The 19,806-nt window shown below is 43.6% G+C and overlaps 1 protein-coding gene and 1 long non-coding RNA gene across 2 annotated transcripts in view; one reads left to right on the plus strand and one right to left on the minus strand.

Moving 5' to 3' along the window:
• Nucleotides 1–5,487: 5,487 nt before the first annotated feature.
• The window catches only part of LOC134205340 (trypsin-1), a 49,523-nt gene continuing 35,204 nt past the window's right edge, over nucleotides 5,488–19,806 (minus strand). The window contains exon 3 of the mRNA XM_062680509.1: nucleotides 5,488–6,222. Within this exon, the coding sequence (XP_062536493.1) occupies nucleotides 5,598–6,222 (625 nt within the window). The 3' untranslated portion in view covers nucleotides 5,488–5,597. The remainder of the gene's footprint in view (nucleotides 6,223–19,806) is intronic.
• On the plus strand, nucleotides 9,647–10,361 carry LOC134207684 (uncharacterized). Its single transcript, XR_009978406.1, has 3 exons — nucleotides 9,647–9,765; nucleotides 9,824–9,901; nucleotides 9,964–10,361. It is a non-coding gene; the product is annotated as an uncharacterized LOC134207684 (long non-coding RNA).

Consider the following 19,806-nt stretch of genomic DNA (forward strand, 5'->3'; position numbering starts at 1 on the left):
AATAGAGATAAACCGCAGGGGAACGACACTTGCCTCGGCTACAAAGATTGCACATTCTACCTTTGCATCTCTGACGAAACGTAGGTAGATAACAGCTGAGTATCCAAACTGGCTAGCGTCAACAAAAGTGTGTAGTTGAACGATAGTATTTTCCCCTAAGTTAATAGCAATCCGATAACAACGTGGTATGTTCACGTGCTGCACCATCGGAAGAACGCGTAGCCACATTTCCCATTTGTCATTAAGCGCATCCGGAATTTCGTCATCCCAATCGATGTTGGATCGCCAGACCTCTAGGAGAAGTATTTTCAAAAGAATGAGAAGATTTGAAATTAGTCCCTAAGGATCGAATATCGCCATAAAAGTACGAAGCATTTTCCGTTTTGTGGGTTTGCGATTTCCAGCGAGTAGCTCGCCATCGTGCTTTGAGGACAGTTTATAGGTAAATGTGTCGCTCGTCGTACACCACTCACTACATACCCAATATTTTCTCTGTTGCCACTTTCGATGTCAAGTTTAAGTTCTTGTCACGCTCTCTGTCTACGCCAAGAGCTTCGATGACGGTTGACGAGTTTGATAGCCAGTTCCGCATTTCATAGCCTGCTTGAGCATGCACATGCCGGACATCCAATGCCAATTTGATTGCCTCCTCTTCTGTTTCCGTGCTGGCTAACATATCATCCACGTAGTGCTTCCGCGTGATCGCCTCAGTTGCTTCAGGAAATTCCCCTTCGTATTCTTTTGCGTTCAAGTTCTTCGCGAACTGATCACAGCTAGGTGAACAGGACGCTCCAAAAGTTATGACCTGCATAACGAATATGCTGGGATCCTGCTCATTAGGATGTGCTTGCCACAAAACCGTTGGCAGTTTTGATCTTCTTTGTCTATGAGCGTTTGGTGGAACATCTCCTTGATGTCTCCGCAGATGGCCACCTCATTTTCCCTGAACTGGTAAAGAACGGAATTTAAGGAAATTAGTTGGTCCGGACCCTTGAGAAGCAGTGTGTTGAGCGATACGCCACGAGATGTAGCAGCTGCTTCTCAGACGATTCTTAATTGTCCGGGTTTGTTCGGGTTGAACTGAACTCTAGGCACCTTAAGGCGCTGAAGTGCTACGGGCTTACTGTTTGGAAGGCGAAATTCATCGAATTTCCAAAGTAGACGTGTTACGAAACGTCCCCTCTTGTTTCGATACATTGTTTGTAGAATTGATAGGGCTCGTTGGTCTACTGTTGATATTGTGAGATGATTTGGCTTTGCAATTCCCAAACTATCTAATGAAAAGTATTCTTGCATATCCCGGTGTAGACGTTCGTTACTGCCTTCACTACAGTCACATACACTCCAGCTGTAATGTCCGGTAAACTCGTTCCCATCTGAGCCTCCATGAATGATCCATCCAAGACGAGTTTTCGTGGCAAGCGGTTCGTACATTCCTCCTTCTTTTCCTTTTTGTGGATGCCCAAGGTTGGCATTATTTACACCGATAAGGAGACGTGGCTGAATATCTTTGTATGATTCTGCATCCATACAAAGCGATTGATGGAAAAGACCGAGGTTTGGAATGGTATGTACTTCTCGTAGAGGGTACTTTTTCGAGTTTTCTCCTGTTCCGGAAATATTGACGAGCACCACTTTTGAATTGTTCTCGTAGCGCTGCTTGTTCTCAGTCCATCTCAAGCATATTGGTGCAGGTTTACCTTCCAAGTTTAAATCTGCTGCGATTCCAGCGTCCATCAGAGTCCACGAGAACCCATCGTCCAAAAAAGCGTAAGTTTTGACGACCTTGTCACGACCATATAGCATAACTGGTACGACGCGAAACAGCGTCCTTGTAACAGAGCTGTGGTGAGCGTTGCAATCACGTTCATTGGAAGGATTTGGATGCGAGAGTTCCATGTTTGGTTTACAATCATTGGTTTACAATAAAACACTGTAACCACGAGTTGACCTTTTCGTTAGACAGCTCCTCTTCGTCCGGAATATCAGATGACGATGACGTTTCATTAGCGATCTCTTGTAGCAGTTCGTACCGCTTCCTGGTATATGCCCTTTGCTAGCTTCTTCAATCTCCTGCAACTTTCTTTCCTCCTCTAGCAATTGTAGCTCCAACTGCTTCTGCTTCTTTTTAGTGGATAATCTGGAACTCGTAGCCTTCGAGGCTTGACTTCTGGCTTCTGCTTGAATGTGATGTTCATTGTTCCGCGGATCGACCGGAGGCATAGCCGAAGATAATTGGATTTGTTCCCTAGCGGTAACTAATGATTGAATTTGCATCGGTTGTCCCTGGAGGCTGTTCGGGGGCAGCGCGAGCGGGACTGATTAATACTCGATAATCGACGAACCATGAGCCGGTGTGGTTACCTGCGACATAAGCGCTGGTTGACTTACCACCGAGGGTAGCGACGAGATGGAATATGACGGTAACGCGTGAGCTAGATTTGATAGTGATGAGAATGTATTCTGAGGTGCGTAGTTTGTTGTGACGCACGAAAATGATGGAACGAATGGAAGTCTAGGCATTATACGGGGGTATCCGATTGTGGACGGTATTGACGAAGCAGCAGTGATCGGGGATATTTGTGACCACGACATGTTCACGTATTCGAGGGGCACCGTACTTACAGGAGCAGTAGAGGGCCAGCAGCATCGTATCCGACCATGGGTTGTTTTGCAGTTGGTTTAGCAGTTACGGCACGTCCAAGCAGCACAACTTGTTTCACTAATGAACATTTCACTGTATTGCAACTATTCGGAAAGTAACAATCTTTGCGTATGTGTCATCAGATATAACTCTCTTGCAATCTAAAAAGCGCAAGGGTGGAGCCTACGGAAACATCCTTCGATTGCAGTAATATTGCAATAATGTTGTAAAATACTTCAGCGGAAAAAATAAAATAAAAATATAAAACTGGATTTGATATATGGATTTTGTGATTGATAGTCCTTCACTTTACCACAGCACCATTCAACACTTTGAAGGAACTGCATGTTGACTCACCATAAAAACCATACCAAACCACCATTTCATTATTCCGGGTAAACGACTACTTTTAAAGAAAAGATGTAATAAATGTCTTATTCCGGGCAAATAAAACATTCAAAGAAGGGATCACATTCACCATTGCCTTAATCCAAGTAAACGCCTACTTTTAAAGAAGGCATCACGCTTACCATTGCCTTATTCAGGGCAACCGCCTACTTTCAAAGACAGGATAACATCCACCATTGCCTTAACCCAAGCGAACGCATTCCGATTGATTTATTTAATTATTACGCATTGCAAGAAAAATTTGGAATCCTGGAAAATTCAAAGCGCCTCCAATGAATATTTTCCGGGCTAATGATCAAAGACAGTTAATGCAAAGTTTTCGACATTTTATTTATATTTATATTTATGACATTTCTATATTTAGGGTAAGACGGTATAATATGCCCCCCCTAAGGCAACTTCTTGATAACTTTTTACTTTTCAACGCAATTTATGCAAACTTTGTGTTATTTGGTGGTCCAGGAAGACGCAAATGCATTGCCCGTGAGTAGTCATATAAAAATATTACAGATAACACGTAATAAAGCTTTTTTGAAAAGTCGTAAGAAAATGAATTTCAACAAGTGCCTGGGCAATACGCCCCAGCTTAACCAATGACTTTTCATAGCCCTTCAATCATATTTTATCAATCCCATAATAAAAAGGATACAAATCCTTATGCGCTTGACATTGAAAAACCAACATAGGTCTACTTAAGCAGGTGTGAATTACATTTCAATATTTTCCATACAAATTGGAAGCAACTGCTGCAAGCTCGCTGCGCTTGTGTTCAGTTAGTAAGGGCATATCGCCCTGCCCACACTGGGGCGTTTTGGCCAGTGATACATGTTTCCGAAAATCGTTACATTTTTGAAGATGGAAGCAGTTTTATATCGAATTAACCACATAGAAAAGATATTTTGTTGCCCAACTGAGTATTCCAGTGCAAGTTTTGCGGACAGTATGCTAGAGTCGCTCCAGAATGTTGAGCAAACAAACATGAAAAGTTACATCAAAACTGTAGCTTTTTGTATTTTGCTATTATTTTCATTGCGTAATACAAAAATACTTCCACATTCACATAGTATGATGGGTTTACAAATACTTATAGGTAGCAACTGATTAGGACCCTTAGTTAGTTATAGTTTTCTAGAAATCAAAGGGGGGCGTTTTGGCCAGGTGGGGCGCATTATACCGTCTTACCCTAATTCAATCTGAAGAGAAATAAGGACAACAAGGCTATGCCTAAGAGTATCTGCCTAAGGGACACACGACACCTTCCATCCACTCCTGCGGCAAAACTTCCTCCTCCCAAATCTTGGTAATTACTCAGTGCAGCGCTCTAGCCAGTGCCTCACCACCGTGTTTAAATAGCTCTCCTGGTAGTTGGTCAACCCCAGGGGCTTTGTTGTTCTTCAGCCGGCCAATCTCCTCCATGTAATATACTGCTAATAGCAGCAGGACGTACCTGAGCGATCGTTTGCCGCTCGAAGCACACTGACCCAAAAAATCGTGGAGTCTTAACAGACCCGTCACGACGGCCTCCCGGCGAGACAAGAAGTATACTCAGACTAAATAATCCACCGATAACACCATTATCAACAAAATGAGTGTTTCAGGACGTGAAACTGCATGACATTCTTCTCAATTTGATAGATATTTCTTCGATTAATTGACTTTAGTACTGAGCCACTACATATTAGGAACCAGTCCTACATTTCGGGCTTATTCTCATTGAAGTAAACTCATTAGGTAATCATTGCTTTTCATTGGACAAACCATGAATCCAATGGAGGGATAACAATTATCATTGTTTTATACTCGGCGAATGCATGATTTCTATGAAAGAATTATATCGTTATAAAATTATTATCAACCTGGGTTATAATTACTAATTTAGTTTTTTTTTTCAGCAGCACCAAATCAAGCATATGTCCGTGGCATATGTGGCATATGTCCGTTATGCCAAACAGTGGCATATGTCCGTTATGCCAAATTACTTTCACTTTTGACGTTGTTCACAATTATGCCAAATGTCCGTTATGTCAAATGGCGTTATACTAGAAAGACAGGAACACCGTCTTCGACCAGAGGTCGTACACGGAAGAAATAAACTACCCAATAGTGAGTTCAACTCACCCAGCCTCGAACATCCGTACGGGAAGCCAAAATTGAGTAAATGGGGTCGAAGTAGTTTGCCCTTACTCCCATGTTAAAAAAGTACCCAACGGAAAGTTTATTTACCCAACTGGAGGTTTAATTCACTCAATTTTGAGTTCAGGCAATAAAATCAGAAGAATAGATAGAAAAGAAGTACTCCTGATGATAATTAGAAAAAAACTATGAATAGCGGAGTAATATTCTCAAATACATGAAATTCTTCACAAAAAGGAACAACAAAGTGTTACGACGTCGAAATATCGATATAATAAATATTTCCTTCAGATGAAAAAAAACCTCATGGCAAATCAATTTATGTACAAAACATTGAATACTTAACAAACTACAGCATCACATTTGTCCCATAGGGATTAGACTAGATTTTCACTGACAAGAAATGCTACGTTTACTTTTGCAATACATCACTAATCCAGCTGGTGTATTCACTTACTCTCGTATAAATTCCCGGAAAGCCAGGCCTTGCGCAGCCTATTCCGGTGGAAACAATACCTATAAGCACGTCGTCCCGGGTCACCAACGGACCTCCAGAATCTGCCCAGCACGAATCGACTCCACCGGACCTCTTACCTGCGCATAGCTGCGTTCTGGCAATGGCTCGCGGTCGATTACCATCTCGATAGAATCCCTCGCAGTCTTCATTACGAAATACATCCACAATGGCACGTTGTAGCGTATCAGGCTTATCACCGTCCCGCTGACTTTCCTGGTTCCAACCCCAGCCAGACACGATAGCAGATTTGCCTTCCACGAATGCCGAAGCATCGTGTTTGCTAGCAATGCATATAGGACGGATATGCTGATCAAAGTACATAAATTTTGAAGCCTCCATCAGGGCGATATCGTTGTATGGCTGACTACATGAGTACTCCGGATGGAAGATTATGGCTTGAATACTTACTTCATACGAGCTACCTATATTGTTATCTATTTGATTTCTTTGAAATTCGGAAAGCTTATACAAACCTACTATTGCTTTTATCTGACTGGGGCGAACTGGCTTGTTTAGACCGCTATGGAAATAGTGAAAGTAATTACTAATAAAACATGTATCGGACACAAATGACGTTATTTTAGAAAGAAAAAAAAATCAATTATATTTGGGCTACGATTGGTTCAAGCTATAAAAATTTCTATATGTACGACAATATATTACTCAAAAACTCGTGTTACAAAACCTAACCAACATTTAAATGTGAAAGGCAGCATATGTATAGGCAAGTTGGTGTCATAAAAGTGAAATGAACATTTTTTCAAGCGATTTTCATAGTATCCTAATTCTATGTCTCAGAGGGTCGAATGGTAACACATGTTTAGAAAATAAGTGTTATAAATAAATTATAATAAATAAATAAATAAATTATAAATAAAATTGCATCCTGGATGTTGTTGTTCTTCCCAGCTGCAGCTCAATTAAGGAGAGACAATCCGTGGTGTCTGTTCGCCATGGAGCAACGGCTTAAACATCGACAGTTTACTTCTAGAGTTTAGATATAGGGCACTGCACGGACTGCTTTGTCTCTTTGTCGCTGCAAAGAAATTATAAAACAAGAAGGCCAGTAAACGTTAAAATTTATAAGGAACGAAAAAGATAGAGATGTTTCCGTGCAGTGCCCTATAGAATGATTTTAGTCAAATTGCTAAATCATAGTCGCCAGGGTAATGAATACAGTGATAAAAAAATACAACATGAGACCTGTATAGGAATATAGATCGTTTTTATCCTCGCAAACTGGCACAACCTTATTTCAGTATGAAACAGCAACAAGTTCGGTTCGGCGAGTTACCACGGAGGCCACCGAGGCAACCTCATATCCGGTGGCGAAGAAGAGGAGAAAAGGAAGAAACAAAGGAAAATTGTTGGAATGTGCCACATTGACGCTATTCAGACTAACCACGTGAATCGCAGAAAACCTTTACTCAAGCTCGTTTGGTGGACAATATTTACGAAGAAAGAAGGGACAAGTCAGAAGAAGACTCCCTCGGGAATTGATCCGTCGTTCATTACAAGCCACCGTCATTGAGGGCGCCGTAACTGTAACTAAGGCATTGTTTGATTGCCATGTGGATGCCGCTCGTTAACTGCTGTTCCGAAGAGGCTAGCCCCGAAACGTCCACGGTTGTGGTTGTGGTTGTCGCAATCGGAAGCCCCCGCTCATCGCCCATCCGCCGAACCGTCGATTACTGAGAAAGTCCCGTCCGGCGCGTCAGACCGTACATCCGACGAAATTCCGCAGAATATATCCTTAAGAATGTTGCTCGCTTTGGAAGGCGGCCACCATTTTCTTAGAACTGCTGGGTGCGCTCGGAATCTACAGTCTGCGAAAGAAGCAAGCGCCACAAGTCCATTTCGCCTCCGGTCGGTCAACGTATACAAGAACAAGTGTGCACGATAGCATTGGATTTTCTCCGTACTTTATTAATTTTGGGAGGAATATGATTAGCCACGGCCAGGAGTACGACAGTCTACGTCACCTTACACACGAGAATGATCGAGATGACCATGAAACCAAACTGGAAACACAACGGTTATACGAAATTGTACGCGAAAACTTACACAAGGCTTATGAAAAATATTCCAAACCGTATAATTTGCGCGCAAATCTTCGACATCACTTCCAGGAAGGAGATATAGTTTACAAAAAGAATATCCATCTTTCCGATAAATCAAAAAACTTTGTTGGTAAATTCGGAAACAAGTTCTCAAAAGCACAAGTCGTTCAAAAAATCGGAACTAACACTTATATTCTAAATGATATGCAGGGTCGTAGGATTCCTGGAACTTTTCACGGTTCCTTTTTGAAAAAAGCATAATTTCTAACTTCAGCTATGACTGCATTCTCACCGAGGAATGCATACACAATTGGAACTACAAACCAAATCAAAAACACATAGTGGTGCATCGGCTTCGTCACGGCTTGAGAAGTCCATTGGTTACCTCAGTCGTTGACTCAGTCAGCCTACAGTTCATTGACCCTCACGCAGTAATGCAGTGTCATTGCAATGAACACTCTGATAGTAGCAAAATTGCTACAGCTATGAACGTGCCCCTCAGGCACCAACCTTTGATGTGCACCATCTAATCACGTCAGCACCATGTCGATCTAGTGGACCGCAATAACAGCCTAGCACATAATAGACACCATCATTGTTCCAAGTTCTGGAACAGTCTTCATATTAAAATATTTGTCTGGTCGGCCAAGTCACTTTGTTCACATTTAGTATCATCTCATATCACTAATTAGCACCAAATCCATATACACTCAAAGTTCATCGATTTTATACCTACCAAAAACAAGCCATAGCAGTTCTTTTTCCCAATCAAATAATTTTTTGATCTGCCACATGCTCTTAAAGCACCCGTATAGCTCCATTCCTTTTTGATCTGTTGAATTGTCGCTACCTACATCAGTGACAGGTTGCTTGACAGTGCGATGTTACTTTCGTGGAGTTTAGAGTGACGATTAACCGTGACAAAGGTTAGAATTAATAGATAGGACTTTTTAAATTCGGATGAGCAAGAAAAGTATCAAGGAACGAAATGTTTTGTTAATTCTCCAAATGCATTTGAATAATTCTCAGAGCTGTCTGAGGTAACTGAGTTTAGAATAAAAGAAATAGGTTTTCCAAATATTTTTGGAGTTATTTGGTAATTTTGGTTGGTAGTTGTAAGAATATTTTCCAAAGTTTCTTTGGAGTAAAATCGGAACCAATTGTTAGTTAGTAAATTTAATGGAAGTTAGCAAAACATCGGAATGAGAAAAGTAATTACAGTTGGCAGTAAATTAAAAGCATAGATCTTGTTTGCAGATATGAGACACAGAACAAAATTGTTCAAGAACAAAATAATAGATAAAACAAAACTAAACTTTTTATATTGATATTGTAGTAGAAAAAAAAAGAGATTAAATTCAAATTTAAAAACAAATTACCTAGTAAAGACATACAATAAAAATTTTGAAATTAAAATTTCAAAATTTTTATTTCGTTTGGAATAGGCGAGAATGTAACGCCAGATTGTAATACCTTCCAATTTGTGGATGAATTCACTAAACTTCTCCTCGACTATTAATTCGATCTCCATTTTGAATATCGATATGAAATAGCTATAAAAGCTCAGCATGGACACAGACCAATTTCGCCCTTCTTTGATAACAGGGATATTTCTGAGTGTACGCGGTTAAATTATAATTTGAATTTTGGCTCCGCTCTCTCAATCTCTTGAATCCGATACGAAAGAGTGAGCTCCCTGGTTTTAATATGATAATATGTACACACGTGCATATTGCAGTGTGGTAGGATTAAATAGTTAAACCGAGAAGGGATTCTTTGTTCTATTATCTAACGCGCAATTGTAGTTTAAACAATAACTAGAGGCAGCTTGGCCATCGCGATTTCTCATTTGAATAGTGATTCTTTGCCAGTGCGGATGTGCTACTAAACGCCAGTTTAAACGTAGAGACGCCAACCGACGCCATAGTGCGAAAGATTCGTTAAAAGTTTAAATAGTTGAAAAGTGTGATTAGTGCCTAGAGAAATAAGCTAATCTTGAATTGGTAAGAACCAATAACCCAAAAGTAAAATTCTCCCTATAAGTAAGAACTGTTTAATTAGTTTATTAACAGTAGTTAGCTTCGAGGCATCACATGTGCAACTATTAGTACTCTTGAATGAGTTAGAACCCGAAGCAAGGTAAGCCGCTCTACATCGCTTCAAAATAGGATCGTTTCTAATAAAACCGAACTGCGTTGTAGAAATCCCCTACAACGTAGGGTGCTTGCGTAGGATTGGGCCACCCGTCAAATTACCACCCACGTGCTCTGCCGACTTGATGCGTATGCACTTGCGCCGAGGACACTCGTGAGCACGTTTTCGTCCCGTACGATTCATCTCGTTTCTCAACCACACGAAATCCGCCTACTGAAGCGCAACATCATCGAATCACGCCTAACCGATCCGACAAGAGCGACGGTTGGAAGGATCGCTCGATAACACGCAGTCGTTGCGTCGAATTTGTTTCCGAGGCGTATGGTGAGACGAAGAATGGACTTTTCGCGCGGTGCTGGTTTTGAACGTCAAGCTTGGTAAGGTGTGTCCAACCTGGTTCGAAGCGTAGAAAACGGAGAGAGCGAACGTGAGAGTCAGATGAATTAGATCCTTGTCGGGGCCCCGATCAACGCGTCGTTGGACCTTCAGCGCCGGCAAGTACTCATAAGACACATAGTTAGGTTGAGAGAAGGTCAGGGTAGCTAGGAGAGAATTTGTGCACACTGAAATTGGACCAATAAAGTTAATTATCTCCATTCGTGCATTGGTCCCAAGTAGATACCCATATGAGCTTATTCTGCATTGGTTAACATCTCAATTGAAATGAATTCGATACTTATTTTTATTCTCTTTCTCATTTAGCCAATTTGACTTTATGATTCACATAGACTGAAGAGTTCTCTCGGTTTGCACGGTGGGTCTGAACAGGTAAGTTTATTCTCCGTTCGGGTGCAAGATTTGGCGTAGTGTTTGAGCCATTGAAAGACTCGCCCTAGAAGAGGGTCTCATAGCCGGGATCCCAAAAGAGCATCAGCAGTCTTCCTTATTTGAGGAAGTGGCGCATAAGCTGCTGTTTGTACTGAGCTCTAGATAATACGTTACAAAGTATAAACAAAACTTTGCCAAATATAGCAAACAACTGGTCTAGAAGTAGGTGGTTCAACATTATAAAGTTAAACAATCATAAAATTGTTCTGTTTAGAGAGAGAGCAGAATGTCGCATTAGAGTTATTGTAGGTAACATACAACATTCTTCATTAGAGTATGCAACATTATTGGACACGAGAGAAAATTTGTAAACAATAGCAAGTAGATATAAATAGCATTCTAATAGATAAAGGGAAAGCCGTTGGAGTTACCAAGTAAAAAGTGAATTGTTCGTGTGTTTTATTTCCAAAAGTGATGAATATTTTCAGAACCTAACCGCTCGGTTCAGTGCACTGCAACGAGTGCGCCAAATCAACACTGCCAACAAGAACCAACATAAATCACTTGCGATTTGCGAAGTTCCTTGAGGTTAACAAGTGCTTCAAGAAGCGGCTCAAGTATAATTATTGGTTTTCTTGATTACGTCTTTTCATTCAAAAACCCAGATTAATCCACCTAGCAGTGATAATGCCTTTCTCGATACAATCGTTCCACTACGCCTTAGTGTGATACATACCAACAATATTTTACTATAAACGATCTCAGCCATCTCTGAACCGAGTTAAGCGAATTCATCTTTAATACCTTTTTACCACAGCAATGTAAACATCTGAAACTTGACTATTCTTATTTCGAGGAAAACTAAAGGTTCCTGAACGCTGACCTACTTTGTACAACGTTCCTGAAGGGCTCAAAAAATTCATACTCGGATTTGGCAATATATAGCATTATCTCAGGCCTCGATCTCGATCTCGATACAAAGCCAATAGCAACCCATGGTGTTCATACAGGCCCATAAAAGCCATGCTAATGATTTACGATTGAGATATTTCCAAATCGTATTTTCTAAGTGTTCTAACTCCCTTGGCACTGGCATGGTAGATCACTTTGACGTAGTGTGTTACTGTGTAATTCAACCAACCAGAGCTCTAGCTTAATCCATTATTGTTCGAGCTTAGGCAATAAGTTGTGGTAATTAAGGATTCGTCAACAGTAGTTTCAGAAATAAAACATAATTAATGTTACCTTGTAGATGGCTGAAAGACTCGAATTTCTAACTACGTTTGAGGCTTAACTGTATGGAGCGGAAACAACTTAGCAATTAGTTGAAAAAACCTAGGCTGAACTGACCGCTGATAAAAATTTAGTTCGGGGTTTAAATACAGACTAACACTTCATGAACTGGTGAAATGTAGTGAGACGAAAACATAGATGTTATTGATCCTTGACAAATTCTTTAGCTTAGAATGGTTTTGTAGATAGAGCTAAATCCCGGGTTTGGAGCTTTACTGGTGCTATTCTGGAAGCAAGACAAGGATGTGGGTAGGGCTCCAATGCATGGTTAAATAAAAGTATTACTGATCTGTTTTCTCAAGAGAGGATTAATTTCCTATTGATAATGAGCGAGCCTTCAATGAGATTACTCCCTCTGAAGGGTCTAAAAAACGGGACCCTGTCATTATGCGCTTTAGAAAACAAAACAAGAACTTTCTCGAAACCGATATTTGCATGGCCTATAGAAAAAGTGCTGTTTTTTATCCCTAACAGCACCCCTCCATATCGTTTTGCCAGATCAAGCCGGATTATGTTGAAATCAGGAAAATGAAGGTTCACAACTGGAGTTAGCCATGTTTCACATAAAACAAGAACATCGCATTGTAAATTGTAATTAAAAATTTAAAAATATTTAGTTTTGGAAGAATCCATCGACAGTTTCGCCGTAGAACAGAAATCATCCACGAAGTTACCCACGAAGAATACGAATGACTCAAGGAGGGGCATTTTTGAAGCCAGATTGTTCTTTACTGAGTCGGAGGCATAAAAAAGGTTTAGAATGAGCTCCGCGATGCCAATAGCGTGAACATTGGAAAGTAGTTTCTTTTTTTCTCTGTGCTTTCTTTCAGGCTAAGAAATCAAAAAAACTTGGAACATCTGGGATTTTAGATGTTTTCGCAAGTCGAGAAAACTTTCGTTCATACTAATGTGAAACCCCCAGTAGTGGTGCGAATTCTCAGTCTCAGTGAATAACATTTATAGGATATTGGATATAGGATATTGCCTGTTTACACTCACTTCCTAGCAATGAAAGCTGAAAATGGTTAGCAGCAATAATCAAGGATAAACAAGGCCGCACACTCAGCCCACAGTCCAATCAGTACACTCGCTGGTGCGTGAATGTGAGGGCCATATGTAAATACATGGTGGATACTATCACTTGAAAGATAAAAGATAGGAAATTTGTGCCGAATGATTATGAGCTTCAGCCCGCTGTTGACAAACCGAGTTTGCTAACCTATCCCTGTTTTGTCTATTTGACTGAGAGGCAATGACGGGAAATATCATTTCGATGTCATGGGACTAATTTGTTTATAACTTTTTTCAGAAGTTATTTACAATAATTGTGTTTGCTCTAAATCTGAAGTCAGCGGCATGAGAGCCGAATTAGTGTCAAATGACATTAACGTCATGGCATTCCGTGACATTTTTTTATTTCGTTCGCATGCCTCACATTTTATATTTAGGCCAATGATCTGTTTGAAAAAGTTCTATGATTCTTTAAGCATTACATGTTAAAGAAAATTCGAATTGTAAATTACTTTTAAAAACAATTATAAGCAAATTAGTAATCACAATCCCATGACATATTTAAAGCTAAGCAAGAAGTAATCACATGACATGTATTTAGTTGTTAAAGCAAGTGGCCCCTGGGAGCTGGTTCCTGGCTCAGCCTGGCCCCAGCCCGAGTGAGCCTGGGCTCCAGCCTGGCTCAGCTCCGGGCCCGCCCCAGTGGAGCCCTGGCCCCAGCCCGGGGCTGGAGCTGGCCCAGCCTGCTCCCAGCTGGAGCTCCTGGGTAGCCCGCCCCAGCCTGGCTCCAGCCTGGGGTGTGCCCAGCCCCAGCCCCAGCCCCCAGCCTCAGCCCCAGCCAGCCTGGCCCAGCCCCAGCCTCCACCAGTGCAGCCTGGCTCAGCCCGCCAGCCTGCCCCAGCCTCCGCCTGCCCAGCCTGGTCTGCCCAGCCCGCCTCAGGTGGGCTCAGCCTGGCTCAGGTCACAGCCTCGCGCCTCCAGCCTCAGTGCCTGGGCTCAGCCTCAACAGCCCGGCAGCCCACTGGCCCCCAGTGAACCCAGGCTCAGCCTGGTGAGCAGTCAGCTCAGCCCGCTCAGCCCTGGGAGCCTGCCTGCTCAAAGCCTGGGTCAGCCTGCCCAGCCTGGCTCAGCCCGCTCAGCCCGGCTCAGCCTGCGCTGCTCAGCCCCAGGTCACAGCCCCGCCCCGTCAGTGCCAGCCCCAGCCTCCTGAACAGGAACAGCCCGGCCCGAACAGCCTGCTCAGCCTGGGCCCCCAGCCCTGGCCCCAGTCGTGCCCTGGAACAGCCTGCCCCGCCCAGCCCCGCCCCACAGCCTGCCCCAGCCTGGAACAGCCTGGGTGGGGTGCCCAGCCCCAGCCCACAGCCTGCCCCAGCCCGTCTCAGCCTGGGCTCCAGCCCGCCTGAGCCTGGGCTCACCAGCCCTGCTCAGCTCGGCCCAGGCTCCAGCCTGCCCAGCCTGCCCAGCCCGCCCAGCTGGCTCAGCTCCGCCTGCGCCCAGGCTCCAGCCTGCCCCAGCCTGGAGCGCCTGCCCAGTGGGGGTGCTCCAGCAGGTGGCTCCGCCCTGCCTCAGCCCCTGGCCTCAGCCCGCCCAGCCTGGCCCAGCCCGTCTGCCTGGCCAGCCTGGCTCAGCCCGCCTCAGCCTGCCTGTGGGCTCAGGTGCCTCCCAGCCCGCCCAGCCTCCTGCCTGGCTCAGCCTGGCTCAGCCTCAGCTCAGCCTGCCTGGCCCGCCCCTGGGAGCCCCAGCCTGCCCCAGCCCGCCTGGGAACAGTCCTGCAGCCTGGGCTCAGCCCCTCAGCCCCAGCCCCAGCCTGCCCAGCCTGCCTGGTGCCTGGCTCAGCTGCCCAGCCTGGCTCAGCCCTGCCTGCAGCCTGAACCCAGCCTGGGCACCAGCCTGCCCCTGCTTGGTGCAGCCTGCTCAGCCTGCCCTGGGAGTGCTGCTCAGCCCCAGCTGCCAGCTAAAGCTTCCGTTTAAGCTGCTGGCCTGCTCACCAGCCTGGGCCAGCTGGCTCAAAGCCTGCCTGCCTGCTCAGCCTGCCTCAGCCTGCTCAGCTCACCAGCTTCGCTGTCAAAGCCTGCCAGCCTGCTTTCAGCCTGCTCAGCTAAGCTAAGCTCAGTTGCTTCTGCTCAAAGCCTGCTAAAGCTAAGCTCAGCTGCTTTCAAAGCTAAAGCTAAGCTAAAGCTAAGCTTGTTAAGCTAGCTTAAAGCTGGTTAAAGTTAAGCCAGCTGCTAAAGCTGCTGTAAAGCTATTAAAGCTAGCTAAAGCTAAGCTAAAGCTAAGCTAATGCTAAGCTTAAGCTTGTTTCAACTTCAGTGTCAGGGCTACCTTGATCATCCAGAGGAGGAGACGAGAAAGAAAAAAACGTAGCTTCGTCGAGACCGTTCCTGGTGAATTCGCCATTGTATGCACGTCGGGCAGACTTCGAGAGCATGCGGTGGACCTTCGTTGCAATACTGGACCTGGTCATGTCAATGGTCGTGATAGAAGAAAATCGTTCTTTTAGATCTTTGCTCGATCGTTTACCTTTCGGTCGAAAGAAAATAACATATGGCCCATTAGTGTTGGGAGAGTAGACCTTGAGACAAGGGGTTGTAAGGAGAGATGGTGATGGTGTTGCTGATTTTCATTCTACTCATGAAAACAAAAGTTCCTCCGTAGAATATTATTCAACAACGTCTTTACGCTTGCTGATCTTGCCACATCAAAAGAAAAAGCACCCCTTCGCCTTCTTCTTATTTAGGTCAAGGTCAAGCAAAATTATTTGACAGTAACTAAGTAAACGACCGTTTCCTCCTAAGTTTCAGCTTAGTTTTGGCTTAGCTTTAGCTTAGCTTTGGCTTAGCTTTAGCTTAACTTTGGCTTAGCTTTAGCTTTAGCTTAGCTTTAGCTTAGCTTTAGCTTAGCTTTAGCTTAGCTTTAGCTTAGCTTTAGCTTAGCTTTAGCTTAGCTTTAGCTTAGCTTTAGCTTAGCTTTAGCTTAGCTTTAGCTTAGCTTTAGCTTAGCTTTAGCTTAGCTTTTAGCTTAGCTTAGCTAGCTTTTATTAGCTTTATTTAGCTTTAGCTTAGCTGAGCTTAGCTTTTAGCAAGCTTTAGCTTAGCTTTAGCTTAGCTTTAGCTTAGCTTTTAGCTTAGCTTTAGCTTAGCTTTAGCTTAGCTTTAGCTTAGCTTTAGCTTAGCTTTAGCTTAGCTTTAGCTTAGCTTTAGCTTAGCTTTAGCTTAGCTTTAGCTTAGCTTTAGCTTAGCTTTAGCTTAGCTTTAGCTTAGCTTTAGCTTAGCGATAATGGTCCCTTTCACACATGTTATAAAACAATGTTTCGGCCTTTCGGTCCATGGCTGCACGTCGCCAACCACGCAGTGTGCGGAGGGTTCGCAAATCGTTCGTCCTCCATCTGATCGATCCATGGCTACGTGCTCGGCCCACCACAGGCTCTCGATTTTCGCGGTGTGAACGATGGATGGTTCTCCCAACAGCAACACCCCACCATACATGGTAAGCAGCACATTCCTTTCGAAAACCTCCACGAGCATCGTCCAGGTCTCGTGTCCTTAGAGAACTACTGGTCTAATAAGTGTTTTGTAGAGAGTCAGTTTGCTATGGCGGCGAACTCTATACGATCGGAGAGTTTTGCGGAGTCCAAAGTACGTACGATTTCCTGCCATGATGCGTCTTCTCTGCAGGTATCGTTATCGGAGGTCAACAGTGAGCCCAAGTACACGAATTCTTCAACCACCTCGATTTCGTTACCACCAATACAAACTCGTGGTGGGTGGCTTACGTTATCCTCTCTTGAGCCTCTTTTTATCATATACTTCGTCTTCGACGTGTTGGTGACTAGTCCAATCTGTTTAGCTTCGCTTTTCAGTATGATATAGGCTTCATCCATCCTTTCAAAGTTACGTGCCATAATATCAATGTCGTCGGCGAAATCAAATAACTGGAGGAACTTCGTGAAAGTCGTACCACTCATGTCAATCCCTGCCCTTCGTATTACTCCCTCCAAAGCGATGATGAATAGCAGACACGAAAGACCATCACCTTGCCGTGACTCTCTGCGCATTTCGAAGGGACTCGAGAATTCCCCTGAAACTCAAACTATGCACGTCACCCGATCCATCATCGCCTTGATCAACCGTATCAGTTTATCCGGAAATCCGTTTTCGTGCATTAGCTGCCTCAGCTGGTCCCGATCGATTGTATAATATTCGGCTTTGAAGTCGATAAATAGATGATCCCGAACAGGAGAAATTGGCTCAATAATACTTAATTCTGTTATTGATACCATCCTCTGTTATGAACTAGCCCTGCATAAGAGGTAAAATACCAAAGGAATAATACCAAAAAACTAATATGTACAATACTTAAGCCATAACAAACTCAGTTATTAAATTGAATTTCAATACCAAATTCATAACCAATTATTATTCGTTTGGTATTGAAATACTTAAGCATGGTATGTCCCAAGTATTCTGCATATAAGGCTTTGGTATTTTACCTTTTATGCAAAGCTAAATCATACCAATTTCTGTTATGGAGGTCGTCGCTCCTGCTCGGGACGTGTGAGCACGTTGTATTTGCGGCATTTCTGCAATACCTGACGTACGGCGAACACCTGATCTGTGGTAGAGTGTTCACCCATAAATTCCGCCTGGTACTGCCTTACGAATTGCCATACGATTGCGCGGTAGTTGCTACAATCCAGCTTATCGCCCTTTTTGTAGATGGGACACACGAGACCTTCCTTCCACTCCTGCGGCAGAACCTAATCCTCCCAAACCTTGGTAATTACCCAGTGCAGCGTGTTTGAACAGCTCAGCTGGTAGTTGGTCAAGTCCAGGAGCTTTGTTGTTTTTCAGCCGGCCGATCTCCTCCTTGATTTCCTGGAGATTCGGAGACGGAAGTCACATGTCCTGCGCGCGTGCTCTTAGGTTCTTTTCCGTACCGTCACCGTTGTCTGCCACATCGCCATTCAGGTGCTCTTCGTAGTGCTGCCGCCACCTTTGGATCACCTCACGCTCGTTTGTAAGAAGGTTCCCGTTTATGTCCTAACACATATCGGGGTGTGGCACGTGGCCTCTACGAGAACGGTTTAACTTCTCATAGAACTTTCGTGCGATATTAGCGCGGTGCAATTCCTCCGAAAAATCGAGTTTTGTCTGTTCCGTGCCCGTTTGTATCGTGCCTCTTTCGCCCTCATGCAGGGCTGGCAATAGTCATCGTCATAGTACGAAATGCCACAGTAGCGACGAATTGCAGTGTCTTCATTGCTACTCTACACATCGTCAATGACGCGCACGAAGTTAGCTTTCCTCGTGTAACCAAATCGTCATGACGACATCGAAGAACAAAGACTTCATACCGTTATTCTTCAAGCGGCAGCTGCCATGCGAAGATTTTTACTAATCCTTTTTAATAATTAATTTGAAGCAACGTATGAAAGCGTTATGAATGTTATCGATACATGTATGTTACCAAAGTTCCTACTATTTGTTTATTTGAGACGCTATTATGTTTTTAACCAGTCCGTCTATAATGACGGGTAATCAATTGTGTGAAGAAGTGACGACGAAAATCGTCATAACTTTTGATTGCGCGACTATCGTCGTGGTGCGCATGCGGCGCGAAGAAAACGAATAGGTGTTGCGTCGTGCAATGTTATGATGAAGACTAATTTTTTTTCGCTTTCTTCATACGACGAGAATGACTATTGTCAGCCCTGCCCTCATGCGGTGTTGCAGCAATCTCGCCCATGCTGCATGCTTCTCCTCAACTAACTGCTCACATACGCCGTCATATACCAGTCGTTTCTCTGATCCGGGGCACCGTGCCTAGGGGAGCGTTTGCGGTGATTCCAATGGGGATCGAATATCTCTCCAGCCATCTTCGAGAGAAGCTGCGCTTAGCTGCTCTTCCGTTAGGAATGGCATTTCCAGCTCCTGCGCGTAGTCTTGGGATAGTCTACCGTCTTGTAGCCGCACAATGTTTAGCCGCGGCGGACGACTCCGACGCTTGTTTTACACCGTCGAGAGTTTTGAGCGCCCAGTCAACACAAAATCGCATATGCTAGCGAATAAGTGTACATGGTGGAGGCGATATAGGCGCATTCCTCCATTTGACTGCGTGGAAAATGTGCGTATATGGCCTCCACTTTGTACACTTATTCGCTATGATATACGATCTTGTGTTTGCTGGGCGTAGACATACTGCAACGAGGTAGTGGTCGGATTCAATATTCGCACTGCGGTAAGTGCGTACGTTCGTGATGTCGGAGAAGAATTTACCGTCGATTAGAACGTGGTCGATTTGATTTTCCGTTTCTTGATTAGGTGATTTCCATGAGGTCTTGTGGATATTCTTGCGGGGGAAGAAAGTGGCTAAATTTTTCAATTGGAAACAATGGGATAGGATTTCCTGTCGAATGCTATTTGTGGAGAGGAAATCGGTTAAGAGTAAGTGCCAAATAAAATAGCCGAGTTTTTCTTACGCGCATACATACATACATACACAAGCACACACAGACATCAGATCAATTTGTTGTGTTGAGAATTTCAGAATTTCTAATAATTGAATATCATGTAAACGAAATACCATTCCATAATAAAATACAAATAATATATTATATTGAAAAACTAGCCGAAGAGTGGGTTTCCTATTCATATGGGACAAATATGCGATTCACGGCAGTATAGGTCCCCAGGCCGCCAACAAAAAGTTCAGTTTGGGAGTGATCCTATAGCTTTCATGTACACTTAAGATAAGAGAAAGACAAAAATAAAATATCAGCTTAAACAGGAACAGATTAAACTTTTGTATAAATATAACGT

This window comes from Armigeres subalbatus, chromosome 1 (genome assembly GCF_024139115.2).
Source record: "Armigeres subalbatus isolate Guangzhou_Male chromosome 1, GZ_Asu_2, whole genome shotgun sequence".
In the NCBI taxonomy this organism is placed as follows: domain Eukaryota; kingdom Metazoa; phylum Arthropoda; class Insecta; order Diptera; family Culicidae; genus Armigeres; species Armigeres subalbatus.